Source organism: Monodon monoceros, unplaced genomic scaffold (assembly GCF_005190385.1).
Source record: "Monodon monoceros isolate NGI ecotype Baffin Bay Population unplaced genomic scaffold, NGI_Narwhal_1 Super_Scaffold_9, whole genome shotgun sequence".
Lineage (NCBI taxonomy): Eukaryota > Metazoa > Chordata > Mammalia > Artiodactyla > Monodontidae > Monodon > Monodon monoceros.
In genome coordinates, this window is record NW_021703786.1 from 30,861,177 (window position 1) to 30,877,379 (window position 16,203).

The following is a 16,203-nucleotide window of genomic DNA, read 5'->3' on the forward strand; positions in this document are numbered from 1 at the left end:
AGGGAGGGAGGGAGGGAGGGAGGGAGGAAGGGAGGAAGGGAGGGAGGAGGGAGGGAGGGAGGAAGGGAGGGAGGAAGGAAGGGAGGAGGGAGGGAGGGAGGGAGGGAGGGAGGGAGGAAGGAGGAAAAATGCAGGCCTGCCCCTGTATTGTTGATATCCTTGAAAAAGAAGAGACAAGCTAATCCTTTAAAGTCAGTCCTTTCAACCTGAGTACCGGCCACTGTTTGAGTTAGAATTTGCTCAGCATGAGCGCCTGCCTGTCTGCAGAGTGGGTACATGCAGTTTTAGGGTGTTGGGCAGAAATGCTTTCTTCCTTGAGACCCAGGATCGTGGGCTGAAAGCAGAGGCTCGGCACTTGGGGGGCTAGCACCCTGAGACACAAGGCCTCCCGGGGGGCCAGATGAGCTGGCAGACGACCGCAGACCCCCCACCAAGTCGGGGTGGGACCGGCCCGGGAGAGCTACTCTGCTCGCCGCACCTGCAGGGTGTTGCCCAGCATGACCGGCACCTTCCCACCGGCGAGCAGCGAGGAAAGGGTGAAGCACAACAAAACTGACCTTCCAGGAGCCTCCAGAACCAAATGAGGAGCTGATGTCAGGGTTAGGAAGGGAGGAAAGGAAGGAAAAGAAGACGGGCTTCCCTGGTAGCCCAGATAGGTCCCCAAACAGTCCCCATCCTATGAGGGAGGCGCCTTGATGTCCCAGACCCTGTAAGCAACCCCCTTCTTGCCCAGGTGGCCGGGAACCTCCTCTTGGCTTGTTCCGCTTTGGTGTTGGGCTAGGTCCCAACCCACAGGAGGCAGACAGGAGGGCGATGTCCCCAAAGAAGGGAAACTGCCACTGGTCCGTTTACTGCACTTAGGGCCCTGCCCTCCATCTGCGGATGGAGCCGACCCATCAGACTCCTGCATGAAGATGGCCCATCCTGGGAGCACTGCGCTTGCCCTCCAGGACCACCCTGCCTGTCTCGCCATGGTCTCTGCTTCCTTCCGGGTTCCCCACGTTGTGCAAATCCAGGGGTGGCGCTCACACTGTCTCCTATTGGGGCTGTGCTCTAGGGGCACAGGCTGGTTCCCCTGGAGGTGTCCCCGAGAGTCCCCAGGTCCCGTGAAGTCACTGCTGCCGCTGAACCTTGTTGCTTCACACTACCTTTCCCTCCTCACTGATCCTGAAGGCCTCTAGACCACCTCCTGCCCCAGCGTCGCTAAGAATAAACATTCAAGCAATGGCAGTGGTGACCCACTTATTAGCAGATGCCACAGCTCCAGGGTACCGTGGTTGCTATTGAAAGAACAGAGAGAGAGACCGTGGCAGGGAAGGGAGACATCCTTGGGCAGACGCTCTGAGTTCCAGCGCTACTTGAGTGAATGGAAGAAGCCCATCTCGCTACCCAGGAGTGAGGGGCGGCAGGAAGGCAGCAGGTCAGTCAGGCAGATGGGCAGGATGCGCAGACACAGGTCACCGAGCAGATGCCATCCTGGGGTAGCGTCGCCCCAACCTCTGCAAACGTCAGGCTCCCAGGGCTGATGAGCAGGCGTGACCTGCCCCCTCGTTTTGGGCTCTCATCTCTGCCTCAGCTCAGAGACCCTGGGGAAGTCACGGTCTCCAAGTCTCAGTTTGCTCTGCTGTGAAATGGGATGAGGCCACAGACCTTACTGTTTGGAAACGAGAAAGTAATGGGTAACTCGCTACACTGACGCAAACCACACGGCAGGAAGGACCTGGCAGTGCTCGGCCTGGCGCCTCCACTCGGGTACGTCACTCTGTTCTCCACCCCCCAACACAAGGGATGTTTCTTCCCCTGAATGGTACCGTTCTAGAAAGAGACTGTTTGGTTTTAAAAAGGGGATCGTGTGGGACTTCCCTGGTGGTCCAGTGGTTAGGACTCTGTGCTCCCAATGCAGGGGGCCCGGGTTCGATCCCTGGTCCGGGAACTAGATCCCACATGCTCGCATCCCGCAACTAAGATCCGGAGCAGCCAAATAAATAAATAAAAATAAAAAGGGAAGCCCGCGCTGTTTAAACGTCGCCAGTGGCAGGGAAGCGTTGCCGTGTAAGACTGAGACAAGACGGATTCAGAAAACAGCCTCCTGCCAGAGGAGGAGAGACCAGCACCCTTCACAGCTAACCTGAGCCCGAATCAGACTGACCTGCTCCTTTAGGAAGAGTTCAGCAGGCAGGATCCCCCCTGCAGCCCCCAACACATACCCTGTTTCTTCAAGGGGTGTCCGCAGGGAGAGGCCCCTCTGTCCGGCAGTGGGTGGCAGGTCACCTGCCAGGCTGCACCTCTCTCCCCGCTCACCCCCAGACCCCGGAGGTGGACCTCACAGCTCCTGCGTTCAAGGCAGCATGGCAAGCCAGGGTGACCTTGTCCTGTCTCAAAGCAGCCCACGAGGGGCCCCCTGCCCCACGCTGCCAGTTTGCGGCTGGGTCTCCAGCCAGGATGAGCTCCGCTCTGCCATCTGCGGGCCCGGCTCTGCCCAGCCGGGGCCTGCTGGGCCGCCGGTGCTGCAGCGGCACCTGTCCACCTGTAAGCTGTGGAGGCCGCTCCTGCCAGCAGTGAGGAGGCTTCAGCACTCGGGGAGTCCCGCTGTCCCCCAGGACTTCCCTCTGACACTCTCCAGGAGGCGGTACTGACGGGGCCTGGGGCGCAAATGAGGCCGGAAGGCCCTGCAGGAATGAGGAAGGAGAACAAGAGCGCCGGGCAGTGCCCTTGACTCAAGGGGACAGCGACACACGTCCTGCCTCCCAGACACTTGGGACAGTACGATTCCTGGACGGAACTCATTTCCATATGACCCTGCCGTTCACCAGCAGCTCCTGACTCTTCCTCAGCACACAGGAAAATGAAATGCTAAATTCTGACTTTGTTTCCTACTCAAGCCAGAGATGCTCTGCAGAGAGAATCCCAGGACGTTCCCCAGCCTGGAGGCAAGGTTGCGGGTCTGAAAGCGCTGTCCCATTTGATACTTCAAAGGAGCATGAGGGGTGGGCGGTGGGGCTCGGAAGATCAGATCCTGATGCTAATTCTCACGGGCCCTGGGGGCCCAGGTCACTGCTGGCTCCAGCTGTGGCGTCTTGCTGGGACGCCCTGGGGGCACGTGTGACTCACGGGACCACCCCCACCTCACAGCAGCCTGCTCTGCGGCTACTTCAAGGAGGGAGAGGGAGAAACTGACTCATATCAGCTGCATGGGAGTCACAGGATGTGGACAGAGGTCACAGGCTACGGGAGGGGAGGAGGAATTTTCCACTCATTAAGGTCAAGGGCTTCGGGAGGCGACCGGTAGCTGGTGGTAGAGAAAGCTCCCTTCTGACAAGTAATCATGATGCTACACAGGCTGGCCTCTAGAGATGGTTAATATCCCGAATATTCTCATTCTGTGTGTGCATCTCAGCAGCACTCCCGGGAAGACACAGAAGAGACTGCTTCCAGAGGACTTTCTAAAAATTAAACCGTAAAGTTAAAGCCAGAAAAATACCGTCCTGGAATAGAAAAGAAGTGGCTATTAGAGGTCCTTTTGAACATGCAGGCCGGATAGGTGTATCGTGTACCTGAGACAAAGAAGTGGCTGTGCCTGGGGTGGGAAGGGGGCTTAAAACCCGCCCGCCTCCGTGGCCAACGCTGCAGCAACAAAACAGCTGGTAGAAAGAGGCGCGACGGGATTCTCTAGGCGGGACGGACAATCTTCCAAACACGAATGACTGGGGGGCGAGGGGAAAGGATGCCCCTCTTCTCCCATGATCTGAAGGGGCCACTTGGTGGAACAAGGATGCAGGGATGAGCCCCGCGGGCCAGACTTGGGAGGGGAAGATGCTGCTAGCACCTGTCACAGAGCACCCAGGACGGAGGAAGGAAACCCACGTTTGCCAACCCCCTCCTTCAGTCGCTAGGCCGCTTCTGACTTACCAAGAGGGGGTGGCCTGCAGAGGGACAGAGCCCCCCCGGGTATTTAGGGTCAGGTGGCACAGCTCTGTGGAAGCCGCGGACCCCCTGGGAGCCACATGCAAAGTTGTAAAGTAACTTCTGAGACAACGCGAAGGTCCACCTGCCCTGAATTTCTCCAAACCAGGCAGAAGAGCACGTCTGAACCGAAAACCTTCTGAGCCAACTGAAGTCCCCGGCAGTGGGAGGGTGTCAACCACCCAGAGAGAACGGGCTGTTTCTGCTCAGCCCCGCCCCCTCCTATTTCGTGCAGCTTCTGTGGGCCCGGTGGCAATTAACTTTATGAGCTATAAGTGCAGTATCTGGGAGACAAAGGCTGTAATTAATGCCTGTCTGCTTTCCTGAAGGGCTCCTTCTGTTCGGTCAGACAGTTATTGAAACTCGGGCAGGGAGGCTTCCATCATGTGGAAGGTTTATAGGAATGAGAGGAAGAACAGTTTAATAAGGCAGTAATGATGCTGCTAAATAATTCATCGGGCCGATGGCGGCAGCAATATTCCCAGCACTCCGTGTCTGTTCTGCCGATGCGCGGGGGAATGAGCCAGGCAGACCCTGCACAGCCTCCAGCAGCGCCCCCGGTACAGACCTGCCTGAGGGGCTCTGCCGCTGACCCTCCATCCTGGACCTGCTCCCAGGTCTGTGCTGAGCCCCTGGGACCCTTTCTTCAACCTCCTCCTTCTGCCTGACTGTGCCGGTTAGAGATCCAGATGGGTCCTTACAATTACCAACACTTCTGCTAATTGTATCAATCACGGTTTGTTGAAAGCCGAGAGGCTAACAGGCCTCCGCTCTCCCGGGTTCTCCTGGTGGCCCTGCTGAGTTCTCTGCCTGCCCCCAAGGCTGGGGAAGTGGGGAAGGGGCCGGGAAATTAACCTGCCACCGAAGTCCCATCGGACCTTGGCTGAGATACAGTCCTCCTAGAAGACACCCTCCTAGCCGTAGCTGACCACCCGACTGGTCCAGAAACGCACAGAGGAAAACAAATCTCTCCCGGGGCTGGGGCCACAGGACTCCTGGGGTAGGTCGATAGGATAGGACTGGGAAGGTGAAACCACCATTCCGCTGTCCTTGGGGTTAACAAATTCAGAGCCGCATAACACAGGTGGCGGGCCGCGGGAAGCTCTGCCAGGATAGGGATAATTAAGTCAAGAGGCCGACACCCTGAGCCTCCCTGCGAGGCCGGCTCTCCCGTGTCCCGCGTCCCGCTTCACATCAGCTAAGTGGCCGCGTGTCAAGCTGTGTGTCGCCTAATGTACCTAAATCTGTGTCAGGGCTGAGGAGGGCCAGGAGGGAGCAGAGAGCATTAACAGACACCGCACAGGCGAAAGGGAACCATTTCTGAGTCGCGCCTGCAAAGCAGGCAGACAGACACCTGCCTCTGGTTTTGCGTCTTATTCCCTGAGACCCGTGGGACACGTTATTCAGCTCCAATTCCCCCCTCCGCCCACCCCCGGCCCGCCCCCGGCACAAAGCACTCAAGACGGAGCCTGGACATTCATCTTCTTCCCTTGTCTGCGAGGAGCAGGGGAGACTGGGAGCGAGCTGGGCTGATCCCTCCTGATCTGGAGAGCTGTCTGTACCTGGGGTCAGCCGTGAGATGGCTCAGTCCCGCCTGCCTAGCCAGCAAACCCGGCATCCACTCATGTGCTCCTGGGCTGGCCGGGAGTAAGGTCAAAACAGGGAAAGTTTCTGGAAAGCCAGCCCTGGCCCTCTTACAGGGCTTTGATAAGCATGCCCTTCAAACCCCTAGATGAGTTTATAAGAGTTCACGGCCCTGGAGCTGGCGCCAACCCCAATGCCAACTCCAAACCACATACGATGGAAGCCCGCTGGCCGGGACGCTCTGGGGCTGGCACTGTAGCCACATGATCCACTTTCTGCCCGGGACCAAAGCCCCAGTAATTAGCCAGGCTGTGGGGCTGTGCAGACTCTCCGCTCTGGGGAAAGTTCTAGACGAGAGTGCAGGCGGGCGGCTCCCAGGCCCCTGGTCCCCTGGGCCAGCCTGGCCGACCACTCACCAGGTAGATGCGGTAGGCGTCCACGCGGTGCAGGGGCCCCCAGCACAGGTCCGTGTCGTTGTACTTGGCCTCGGCCTCCACTCCGCAGGAGTCGTTGCCCACGGCGCTGCTGATAGAGAGACAATGGCTCAGTGTGGGCCTCCCTGCCTGGCCGGGAGCAGAGAGAACCTGCCCTTACTGACCAGGGGCAACTGCCGCGCCCCCCACCCCCCGCCGCCCAGCTGCAGCTTCAGGTCCCACGCTCTGACCCTCCACAAGCCACGTTTTTCTGTCTCTGGGGGCAGGCACCTTATTCCTTATTCCTGCTGCACTGTTTTCCGGCAACTGGTGGGAATCCCAGTCACCTTCCCAGCGGGGCAGGGATGGGGTCAGCGGTGAGCTGTGTGTCTCTGACGGCCAGGACACACAGCTGGCTGTGATGCGTGCAGAAAAGGGCCTCAGACATGATGGACTCGCTTGGTGTTGGGCTTCTACCCTGAGACAACACTGCCCCGACTGCCCAAGGAAGCCCCTCTGGCTGCAGCTGGTGTGGGGGGCAGGGGGGACACTCACCAGGTCACCTGCATGAGAGAGAAGGGCACGGCGGCAGCATAGATGGCCAGGTCCCCATACAGGTAGGTGATGATGCAGAAATAGAACAGGTTGACCCCCACTGAAAGCAACAAAACCATCGGTCAGGGAGCCACAGGGAGAAGCCGGCCTGCTTTTTTGATGACTACAGCTCTACCTCATCCACGGCTTTCGTTCTCCAAGCAGAGTGGGAAAACAACCCCCAAGTCCTGTTTCTCATTCTGGCTACCGACACTGAGATGCTGGCGGGAGACACATCTGCTCGAGACTGTCGCCCGGTGGTGAGCGGGACAGGATCAGAGAGGTTCTGCATCCAGGGTGAGTGTGGGGCGTGGACTGGCCAGGGAGCACCTGGAGGCGTCTTCGCGCTCGGGACAGGCTGCCCGGAGGGGAGAAGGAGGGATGGCCTGAGTCAGGGCCTGAACCCCCGGGCTTGCCCGGACCAGGGCCTCCTTCGCAGCCGCACACAGGGCTCTAAGATGAAAGACTGAGGGATTGAAAAGAAGAGAGCAGGAAGTGGCCCAGCTCCGGAAGCTGAAATCAGGAGGGTGAAAAGCCCTTGATTTCCAAAGACCAAGTGCCTCATTCTGAATGTGGCCCATCACCAAGCACCCAAGAGGAAGAAGGGTGGCCTGGTGCGTTGGGGAGGGAGACAGCGGCAGGAGTGGGACGGCTCACTTCCCTCCTTACAGGAAGTGTCTGCAGGGGAGAATACTGACTTTGGAAGGCATGGGACGCGGAAGCTCCCTCTGCAGAGGCAAACCTTGGTCCCCTCTCCCTCCAGGAGGGGCCTGGACTGGCAGGCGGGAACTCAGGCTCTGGTCTTCATCCCATCGGCCTCTTCTCCTGACCCTGGCAAGTCCCTGACCGTCTCTAATCCTGTGCAGTGAGAAGAATTCAGCCAGTGCTAAATTCCATACGTGATTCCAGCTACAAAGATCAGGGGTAAAAGTGCTGAAAAAAGCATCTGGGCCCTACAACCTCAGGGTCGTGGCCCCAGACGGCCAGTCTCAAACTCCCATTCAGACTGATTGCTTGTTTTTGGTTTCACTGGTCTTAAGCTGCTGGAGTCTCCGAGAACAGAAAGAAAAATGAAGTGACAGTTTCCTTCTAATCCAGGTGGCTCAGATGAGCCTCTAGGTCCCGGGGGAAAGCCAGGGGCATGTCCCTCCTGGGCTATTTGAGGTCGGCTCTGCTCCTAGGAGCCTAGGCGGAAAAGATTCGGAAGATATAGTTCTTGAAAGAACCCTGGATGTCCAAGCTCAGTGGCCCCTGGCGTAGCTGCCACTCACCCCCAGGCTCTGAGCCCAGCCCCCGCTCATCTTTTCGCTCTGAGCTGTCGCTCCTGCAGGGAATCACTGCCCCTCCCCACTCCCATCCTTTTCTCCACCTGCCGTGGACTCATGTCCGCTGTTTATAAAACTGTCACTGGCCCTCCCTGATCAATAAATTTCATTACGAGACACAAAGTGGGAGGATCAATGAACTTCCTTGAGGACGGCAATGACCAGGACTGGCATTTCTCATTACAAGAACTGAGTCTGGACCCCAAGGGAGACTTGTGTGGAGTGTGGCAGCCCTCCCAAAGGTGAAGGTGACGGTCTATGAATTAGGATAGAGCCGAGCAGTGGTTTCAACTGGGGGTGATTTTGTCCCCCACCCCCTACTGGGGACATTTGGCAAAGTCTGAGGACATTTTTGATTGTCACGACTGGGTGGTGCTACTGACGACTAGTGGGTAGAAGCCAGGGATGCTACTCAACATCCTACAACACACAGGGCAGGCCCTGCAATGAAGAAGGACCCAGCCACACAGCTATAGTGGTGAGCTTGAGAAACCCAGGAGCAGGTGGGAAGAGAGCTTCCTTTAAGTCTGAGCTGCTCTTGTACGAACGTGTTTATTTTCTATCAGATTTGGGTAAACTAGGAGTCTAGTCTGTGGGGCACACACACACACACACACACACACACACAAAGACAAAACAAAACCAGGGCTTCCCTGGTGGCGCAGGGGATAAGAATCCGCCTGCCAATGCAGGGGACACGGGTTCGAGCCCTGGTCCGGGAAGATCCCATGTGCCGCGGAGCAACTAAGCCCATGCACCACAACTACTGAGCCTGCGCTCTAGAGCCCGCGAGCCCCAGCTACTGAGACTGCGCGCCTAGAGCCCGTGCTCCACAACAAGAGAAGCCACTGCAATGAGAAGCCCGCGCACTGCAACTAAGAGTAGCCCCCGCTCGCCACAACTAGAGAAAGCCTGCACGTAGCAATGAAAACCCAACACAGCCAAAAACAAATAAATAAAATAAATAAATTAAAAAACAAAACAAAACCACAAGTTCCTAGAATTCTTAAAGAAATCAGGGTGGGCTGTGAAACATGACAATTAGGAAGGACGTTTAAGAGGTATGTGTCCCCCCTCCAACGCGCATTTGTTTCAGAAGCTTGCATTTGGGGGGAGGCTGTGCAACAGCCAGAAGGGAATGTCTGCTTCTCTGATCTGAGGCTAACGAGGCGGGGAGAGATAGAAACGGAACAAAGGAAAAGCACAGAAGTGCGCCAGACACAACCAATCTGGCTTTTTTTAATAAGTATATTTATTTTTACTTATTTATTTTTGGCTGTGTTGGGTTTTTGTTGCTGCGCGCGGGCCTTCTCTAATTGCGGCAAGTGGGGGCCACTCTTCATTGTGGTGCGTGGGCCTCTCACTGTGGTGGCTTCTCTTGTTGCGGAGCACGGGCCCTAGGCACACGGGCTTCAGTGGTTGTGGCACATGGGCTCAGTAGTTGTGGCTCGTGGGCTCTAGGGCACAGGCTCAGTAGTTGTGGCGCATGGGCTTAGTTGCTCCGCGGCATGTGGGATCTTCCCAGACCAGGGCTCAAACCCGTGTCCCCTGCATTGGCAGGCAGATTCTTAACCACTGTGCCACGAGGGAAGCCCCCAATCTGGTTTTGATAAATTCTGAGAACCCTCAGTGAGGCCGGTATGGTGGGGAGGACGGAGGGAGGCAGACCCCGAGGCAACCTCAATCAGGATCTTCTGTCACATCACACCATGGTGATAAACGGACCGCCGGATGTCCTAAGAAGCCATTGAGAAGATTCTAGATTCTAGTTTCCACAATCCCCCTCGGCTCTAACTTAGTGCGGCCACATTCAAGACAGGAAAGAACCAAGGGAGACGCTCCCCTCTGCAAACAGGGGCTTCGACGAAGGGGCACAAAATCTCCCAAGGTAACTGCAAGGTCAAGGATTTTTTGAGATGTGTCTGACTTTCTGTGAAGGATCGAACATTTTAAAAAACTAAACCCTAAATAGCTCATCTTCCAAAAGAACAAGATTTGGAACGGAGGTCTAAGCTATTGTTGCCGGAACCAACAAGGCAGCACCCGAGCTGGGTGCTATCCTTCGATCCCACCAAGCCGCAGGTGGAGCACACGGAGAGGTCACGATTAGATGCGCAGAGTCCAGACATCAGTCCTGAGCGTGGGCTCCTAGCACCCTCTGCTGGTCACCAGGAAGAGACACAGACACACAGACACACACACACACACAACCCTACTGTCAGGATTAGATGCGCAGAGTCCAGATAGCAGTCCTGAGCGTGGGCTCCTACCGCCCTCTGCTGGCCACCAGGAAGACACACAGACACACACACAGACACGCAGGCAGGCAGGCAGACAGACAGACAGACACACACACACACACACACACACACCCTGTCACAAGGTGGTTGCTCTGTCCTGTCCTAAACAGAACAGTCCAGAAGAAAAGAGAAGACAAGTCAGAAGTAATCGAGCAGGAGGCACAGAACCGCCCGCCGCCTCCACCGGCTTCCTTGGAAAGCTGCTCGCGACGCTCAAGCTGTGTGAGCTGTAGTCGTTAAGTAGCTGCTTCGCGAGCGGGGAGGGTCCAGGGAAAACCAGGAAGTCGTTCTCGCCTCTCAGCAAGGCGGCCTCCGGGTTGAGGATCTGCTCCCCCCCCTCGCCTGCCCCGTCCCTAGTTGAGGCGGAACCCCCGCTCCGGCTGCCCCGGCCCCCAAGAAGGCACCAGCTCTGCCCCTGCCCGTGCCCCACCTGGAGAAAGCACTCCCACCTTTACTGAAGAACATGGAGGCCATCTGCCCCATCTCCACCCGGTCTGTGATCTCAAAAAGGTTCGGAGATCCATGCCTCTCTGTGGAACCAAGAAGAAAGAGGAAGTGGTTTGTTTGTTTTTTTTTCTCTCACAAGGAAAAGCTCTTAGAAGGGGTGCTGAGTTCACTGACTTCTCCAGAATAATGACATCCCAACGGGTTCAAACTCCTGAGAAAAGTTTTCCTAATGCTTCCTGCTTGAAACATTTTGAAATATCTAGAGGGACTTCCCTGGCGGTCCAGTGGTTCGGACTCCACACTTGCACTGCAGGGGGTGTGGGTTTGATCCCTGGTTGGGGAACTAACATCCTGCATGCCATGCAGCACGGCCATAAATAAATAGACTAAATTAAATAAGTAAATAAATACATACATAAGTAAATAAATAAATCGTCTATAGAAAGGGATCCCAGGGGTGCTCACTGTGGGGTGAGAGGGAAGGCTGGGATGCTTCGCCCTGGCGCAACTGGAGTGTGTGCGTGTGTGGGTGTGTGGCTGAGTGTGTGTGTGTGTGTGTGAGCGTGTGCGTGTTAGTGAGAGTGTGTGGGCGTGCAAGCGTGTGTGGGTGTGTGCACGTGTGTGCGTGAGGGCACGTGCGCATGTGGGAGTGTGTTAGAGACTGAGTGTGTGTGCGCACACGTGTGAGTGTGTGCGTGAGGGCACGTGTGCGTGTGTGTGCACGTGTGTGGGCGTGTGCGTGAGGGCGCGTGTGCACGAGTGTGTGTGTGTGTGTGTGTGTGTGTGTGTGTTGGGATAGGAGGAAGGACAGAAGTCAGAGAACTGACATTTACTTGAGCTTCCAGGGGCTGAGGTGAAGGGACCTCCCCAAGCTGCACGCGCCAGTTAGCAGCGGAGACAGCAGGGCCGGTGCTCTGCTCTACTGTCCCATGGTGCCTTCCTCGGCTCAACCCTCAGGTGGTAAATGCCAGAGCGTCTCTGTAGGGAGTCCCCGGGGCCCTCTCCACGAGTAAGGGAAAGCCCGCGGACCAGAGGGAAGCACGGGCCAGCCCAGAACCCCAGGACTTACGCACAGACAGGATGGGCCACTTCTCTGCCCGCGCGTCGTTGTCCTGGGTGAGAACATCACTGTCGGAGGCCGTGGAGGAGCCATCGTCTTCCTCCTCCTGGGGAGGGGGGGGGCACAGGGCGGATGAGAACAAACAAGGAAACAGAGGGCACACAGCTCTACAGCAACCCCCGGGGCGGCCAATGGACAGCCTGCTTCCTTTGTGATTTCCTTCTAGAAGGTATCTGATTAGGAAGCTTTCAACACTTCCCTGCTGTCACATTAGAGGGTCAGACACACTGGGAGGGAGAAGCTGCGGCACAGTTCCTGGGTACAAAGGTTCAGAATGACTGAGCCAGCTCAAGGCCGGGGTAGGAGGGACCAACAAGGGGATGTTAAAAGAGCAGAGACTGCGTTTGTTCCGTAAGCTGACATGGCTGTGAACTTCAGCTCTGGGCTGGGGTCCTGGAGCAGCGCTGTGGTCAGGAGCCCTCCAGGCGTCGGGAGGGAGAGGACTGGCTGCTGAGGGCCACCTCTTTGCACACGACTGCCTGGGGGCACTGCCTGGAGCCAAGAGCAGCACACACACCTGATGGGTTTCCATTCTCTTCCAGCGGAGCTGAGCGTTGGCTGCCGCCATGGCCTCCACCACAAAGGTAGTTGTCACAAAACTGCAAGGGAAGGCCACGTGTTAACTGCGAAAGGCAGGGAGGAGTTTGGAGAAGGTACAAAATAAAAGGAAAAGCCATTTAAGACCTGACCCGACCAGTAAGCCCAAAGCTTACTCTCCTGAGGAAGGGATGGCAACTTCTGAGATGGGTCTGACCTGATAAAAAAGCATGTGTGAATACGTGGTGCCTCTTGTGCTCTTTCTGATGTCTGTCTATATTTAGAATGTATTTCCAGTGCACTGGAGAGAAGGGTGTGAAGTAAGCTGATGGGAAGGAGGGAGAATGAGCCTGGGGGAGAGGTGCTCCCTTGCCCGGGGGGGCAAGGTGGTACTGCTCCCCAGAAGGGGCCTGTCGGGGGGCAGAGGTGGGAGAGATGGGAGGATGGACACCAGGTAATGCTCTAAGCTGGGAAGAGGAGACTGGTCCACAAGGGGGCCCTCCCAGAGCTTCTGGGAGGGGCAGCAGGCAGCTCTCACCTCTCCTCGCTAGCCAAGCGGTCAACCCCCAGTTACACACACTAATGGACGGAGCACAGGTGTGGATATAATTGAAAAGGGGGACTTCCCTGGTGGCGCAGTGGTTAAGAATCCGCCTGCCAATGCAGGGATCACGGGTTCAAGCCCTGGTCGGGGAAGATCCCACATGCTGCGAAGCAGCTAAACCCGTGCACCACAACTACAGAGCCCGCGAGCTACAACTACTGAGCCCACGCTCCTAGAGCCCGTGCTCCACAAAAAGAGAAGCCACCGCTATGAGAAGCCCATGCACCACAACGAAGAGTAGCCCCCGCCCACCGCAACTAGATAAAGCCCGTGCGCAGCAACGAAGACCCAATGCAGTCAAAAATAAAATAAATTAATTAAAAAAATAATAATAATAATTGAAAAGGACACTTGGCTCTGGAATCATCCCCTCCTTCTTTTTTGGGGGGGTACCTTTACTTTCCTAATAATCTGGTTAGTATTAAAGTAACTGTTACTTCAATATTAATTATTAAAATAAACTACAATATATTAATGCATAATGTATTTTTTAAAATATGAATTAATTTATTTGGTCGCGCTGGGTCTTCGTTGCAGCAGGTGGGCTCCTTAGTTGCAGCAGGCGGGCTCCTTAGTTGTGGCAGGCGAACTCTTAGGTGCGGCACGCATGTGGGATCTAGTCCCCTGACCAGGGATCGAACCCGGGTCCCCTGCACTGGGAGTGTGGAGTCTTAACCACTGCGCCGCCAGGGAAGTCCCGATAAACAACGTGTCACTAAGTTAGAATATACCAATAAATTAATATATTTAATAAATTAAAACGTATTAATAAATTAAAGTATGTTCACATTTTAATTTCCTAATAATCTGGTCCGAAAAGGGAAATTGGGAGGTGGCACCAGACGTTTGCTGAGAAGTCAGACTAGAGTGAAAAATCGTCTTTACTTAAGGAAATGGGAGAGACATGGATGACAGCGGGAGGGCTCTCCCTCGCAGCCGGTAGTACGGGGGAGGGCCGCCTTCCTGCTGATAAAGCCTGAGGAATGACTCTGTCCTTGCTGAAAAGACCCGGGGTGGGACATGCATCTGTTTCTTGAAGCCACCCGGCAGAGCCTGACGCCAGACTCGACCCCAAGCCCCTGCCTCGGGCGCTGTCACCTGCTGCAGGCAGGCTGCCTGGTCCAGGAGTCAGGGGGCTGGGGGTCGGGGGGAACGACACAGAGGTTAACCCACACCCACTCCATCTCGGTACGGGTGGGGCAGCCGTCTCTGAAACTCCCACTCCGGCCACCGCAGCACCTCCTAGAACGGTTTCTCACCACCTTGACTAAGTGACCATTTTAAGGGCTTTAGATTTCCCCTTCTTTTGGGAAGTAAAACTGAAATCAATCATAAGGTGTAAAGAGGCTTCTCCAGGCTGCACAAAGCCATGTCTGAACGCAGATGGGTTGAACGAGGTTGGGGCGTGGCGGCCCCTAGCTGGGGGCCCCCAATAATCACTTCCCGTTCAGGTGGCTGCCTGCGCTGAAGGTCCTTTGAAGGGGACTGCAGGGTCACAGAAGGACAAGGACTTCTGGGGCTGTCGGTCACCAGGGCTCGCAGTACGTAATGAGCCAACAGTCCCTCGAGGCTGGCCACAAAACCCCCCAGAAGAAAACGTGGGAAGAAACTGAAAAACACGGGTTTTCCCATCCTGTGCAGCCTCCTCTAGGTCTTAACTCACTTCAGCTACTGAACTGTTTCATTCCTCCACTAGTGCCCCCTCCTTCGTCCTTCCAGTCTGCTGCCCTCCATGGCCATGGACCACCTGCTTCAAACCGCGGCCACCCCAGGCTCCTGAGCCCCTCACCTCGCTGTACGTTTCCCCTTATCACTCATCACCTAACTGAACTCTACACTTGTTACCTTCACTACTAATTGTCCGTCTAATTGTCCACTGAGAAAGGGTACAACAGCGGAGGCAAAGCAGCTGGGTAAGAAACACACGAGCACCACGGTGAGACACCCCACGGCCTAACTGGAGGTCTTCACTTCTCAGTGACTGGGGGTGGACAACCGCTCCATCAGAGCGAGCCCCTGAGACCTTTGGGCCTCCTCTCCTGGCTCCGGGCACCTGTTAGGATTCCCTCACCACAGAAGTCTTCCCCCACACTGACGGAGAGAGCTCGGGCTTCCTGGGCAGACTCCCCCAGCCCTGCCCCCAGCTCCCCGGGGGTGGCCTCTTACCTCATGAAGCCCAGGAACACCAACAGGACCAGGCTGACGAGCCACCCAGCCGCGGCAAAGGCCTTGGGCATGGTGAGCGCACCGGTGCCCACGATGAGGTTAAACATATACACCAGTCCGACCTGGAAGCGAGAGAGATGGCATTCGAGCCCAGAAATTAACGAACCTCACCCCCAAACGGCTCCCAAGGGTGACCCTGGGCAACGGCAAAACCGTGGAGGCCGGGAGGCCAGGCCTTAGGCAGGTGAGCAGGTAAGTAGGGAGGGTTCCACCCAGGTTCCAGGGGGGTGGGATCTGCAGCCGGCTGCTGGGAGCCGAACGTGAACACCTGGAAGACTGAAGCCCCGGCTTCCATCAGACTTTTCAAAATGTCTCTGGCGTTGGGTTTGATTCTCCACTTTGGCTGTCATCAGCCCCATCCCCTCATCAGGGCGTATTATTCAGAGCCGTGTCTCAGATGATAGCTCTGGGCTCAACCGGACTGCAGGTTTCCTGAGGACGGGCCATCACGTCTGGGGTACCCGGCACACGGATCAACCCATAGCGCTGACCCCCCCAAAAATTCCCACTTTTCCAAGGCCACTGAGCACGCGGCCTGATCCTCCTCTCCGCCCGTTCTTGCCAATGCCCTCCGGGACGTCGCCGTACATGCTGCTTCCCTTTTCCTGTCCTCTGCCCCGTACTAACTTCAGGGGTTAAAAGAAAAAAAGATCATTCACGTGCCATAAAATTCACCCTTTTCAAGTACACAGCCTTGCAGTATTTTCACAAGTTCTGCAACCAGCATCACCATCTAATTCCATTTCATTACCCCACGGAGAAACCCCCTACTCAGCGGCAGCCCCTCCCCCTCTCCCCTGGCAACCAACCTCCCAGCGGAATTGCTGGGTCACTGACTTCAGGTTTTAAACTTAACTCACACCAACTTGACTCTAGCTCAGCTAATTACAATTATTCCCTTCTCGGGCCCTCCTCGATCATGAAATCCCTTTCGCTGACCTGAAGCCCCTGCCGCCTACAACCCTGTGCACTCCCACTGACCCGCCCTTGTCCTCATCATGATGTCCAGTCCCCCCAAACCCTCCCTACGCAGGCCACCACCTCCACGGTGGCCTCACTGACAATCGGCTGGTTGCTCAAAGCCCACACT

General features: G+C 56.3%; 1 protein-coding gene across 3 annotated transcripts in view; it reads right to left on the reverse strand.

Annotated features, from left to right (window-relative positions):
- Positions 1 to 16,203, reverse strand: part of TMEM104 (transmembrane protein 104) — a 58,060-nt gene that overhangs the window by 34,934 nt on the left and 6,923 nt on the right. The window contains exons 3-8 of one of the 3 annotated variants that reach the window (XM_029211818.1): positions 15,054 to 15,175; positions 12,264 to 12,345; positions 11,696 to 11,792; positions 10,629 to 10,709; positions 6,516 to 6,615; positions 5,964 to 6,072 (exon numbers count right to left, since the gene is read on the reverse strand). In XM_029211818.1, the coding sequence (XP_029067651.1) occupies positions 5,964 to 6,072; positions 6,516 to 6,615; positions 10,629 to 10,709; positions 11,696 to 11,792; positions 12,264 to 12,345; positions 15,054 to 15,175 (591 nt within the window). Of the gene's footprint in view, positions 1 to 5,963; positions 6,073 to 6,515; positions 6,616 to 10,628; positions 10,710 to 11,695; positions 11,793 to 12,263; positions 12,346 to 15,053; positions 15,736 to 16,203 lie in introns of all 3 variants that reach the window. The other 2 variants (XM_029211819.1, XM_029211820.1) reach the window with 2 other exon arrangements.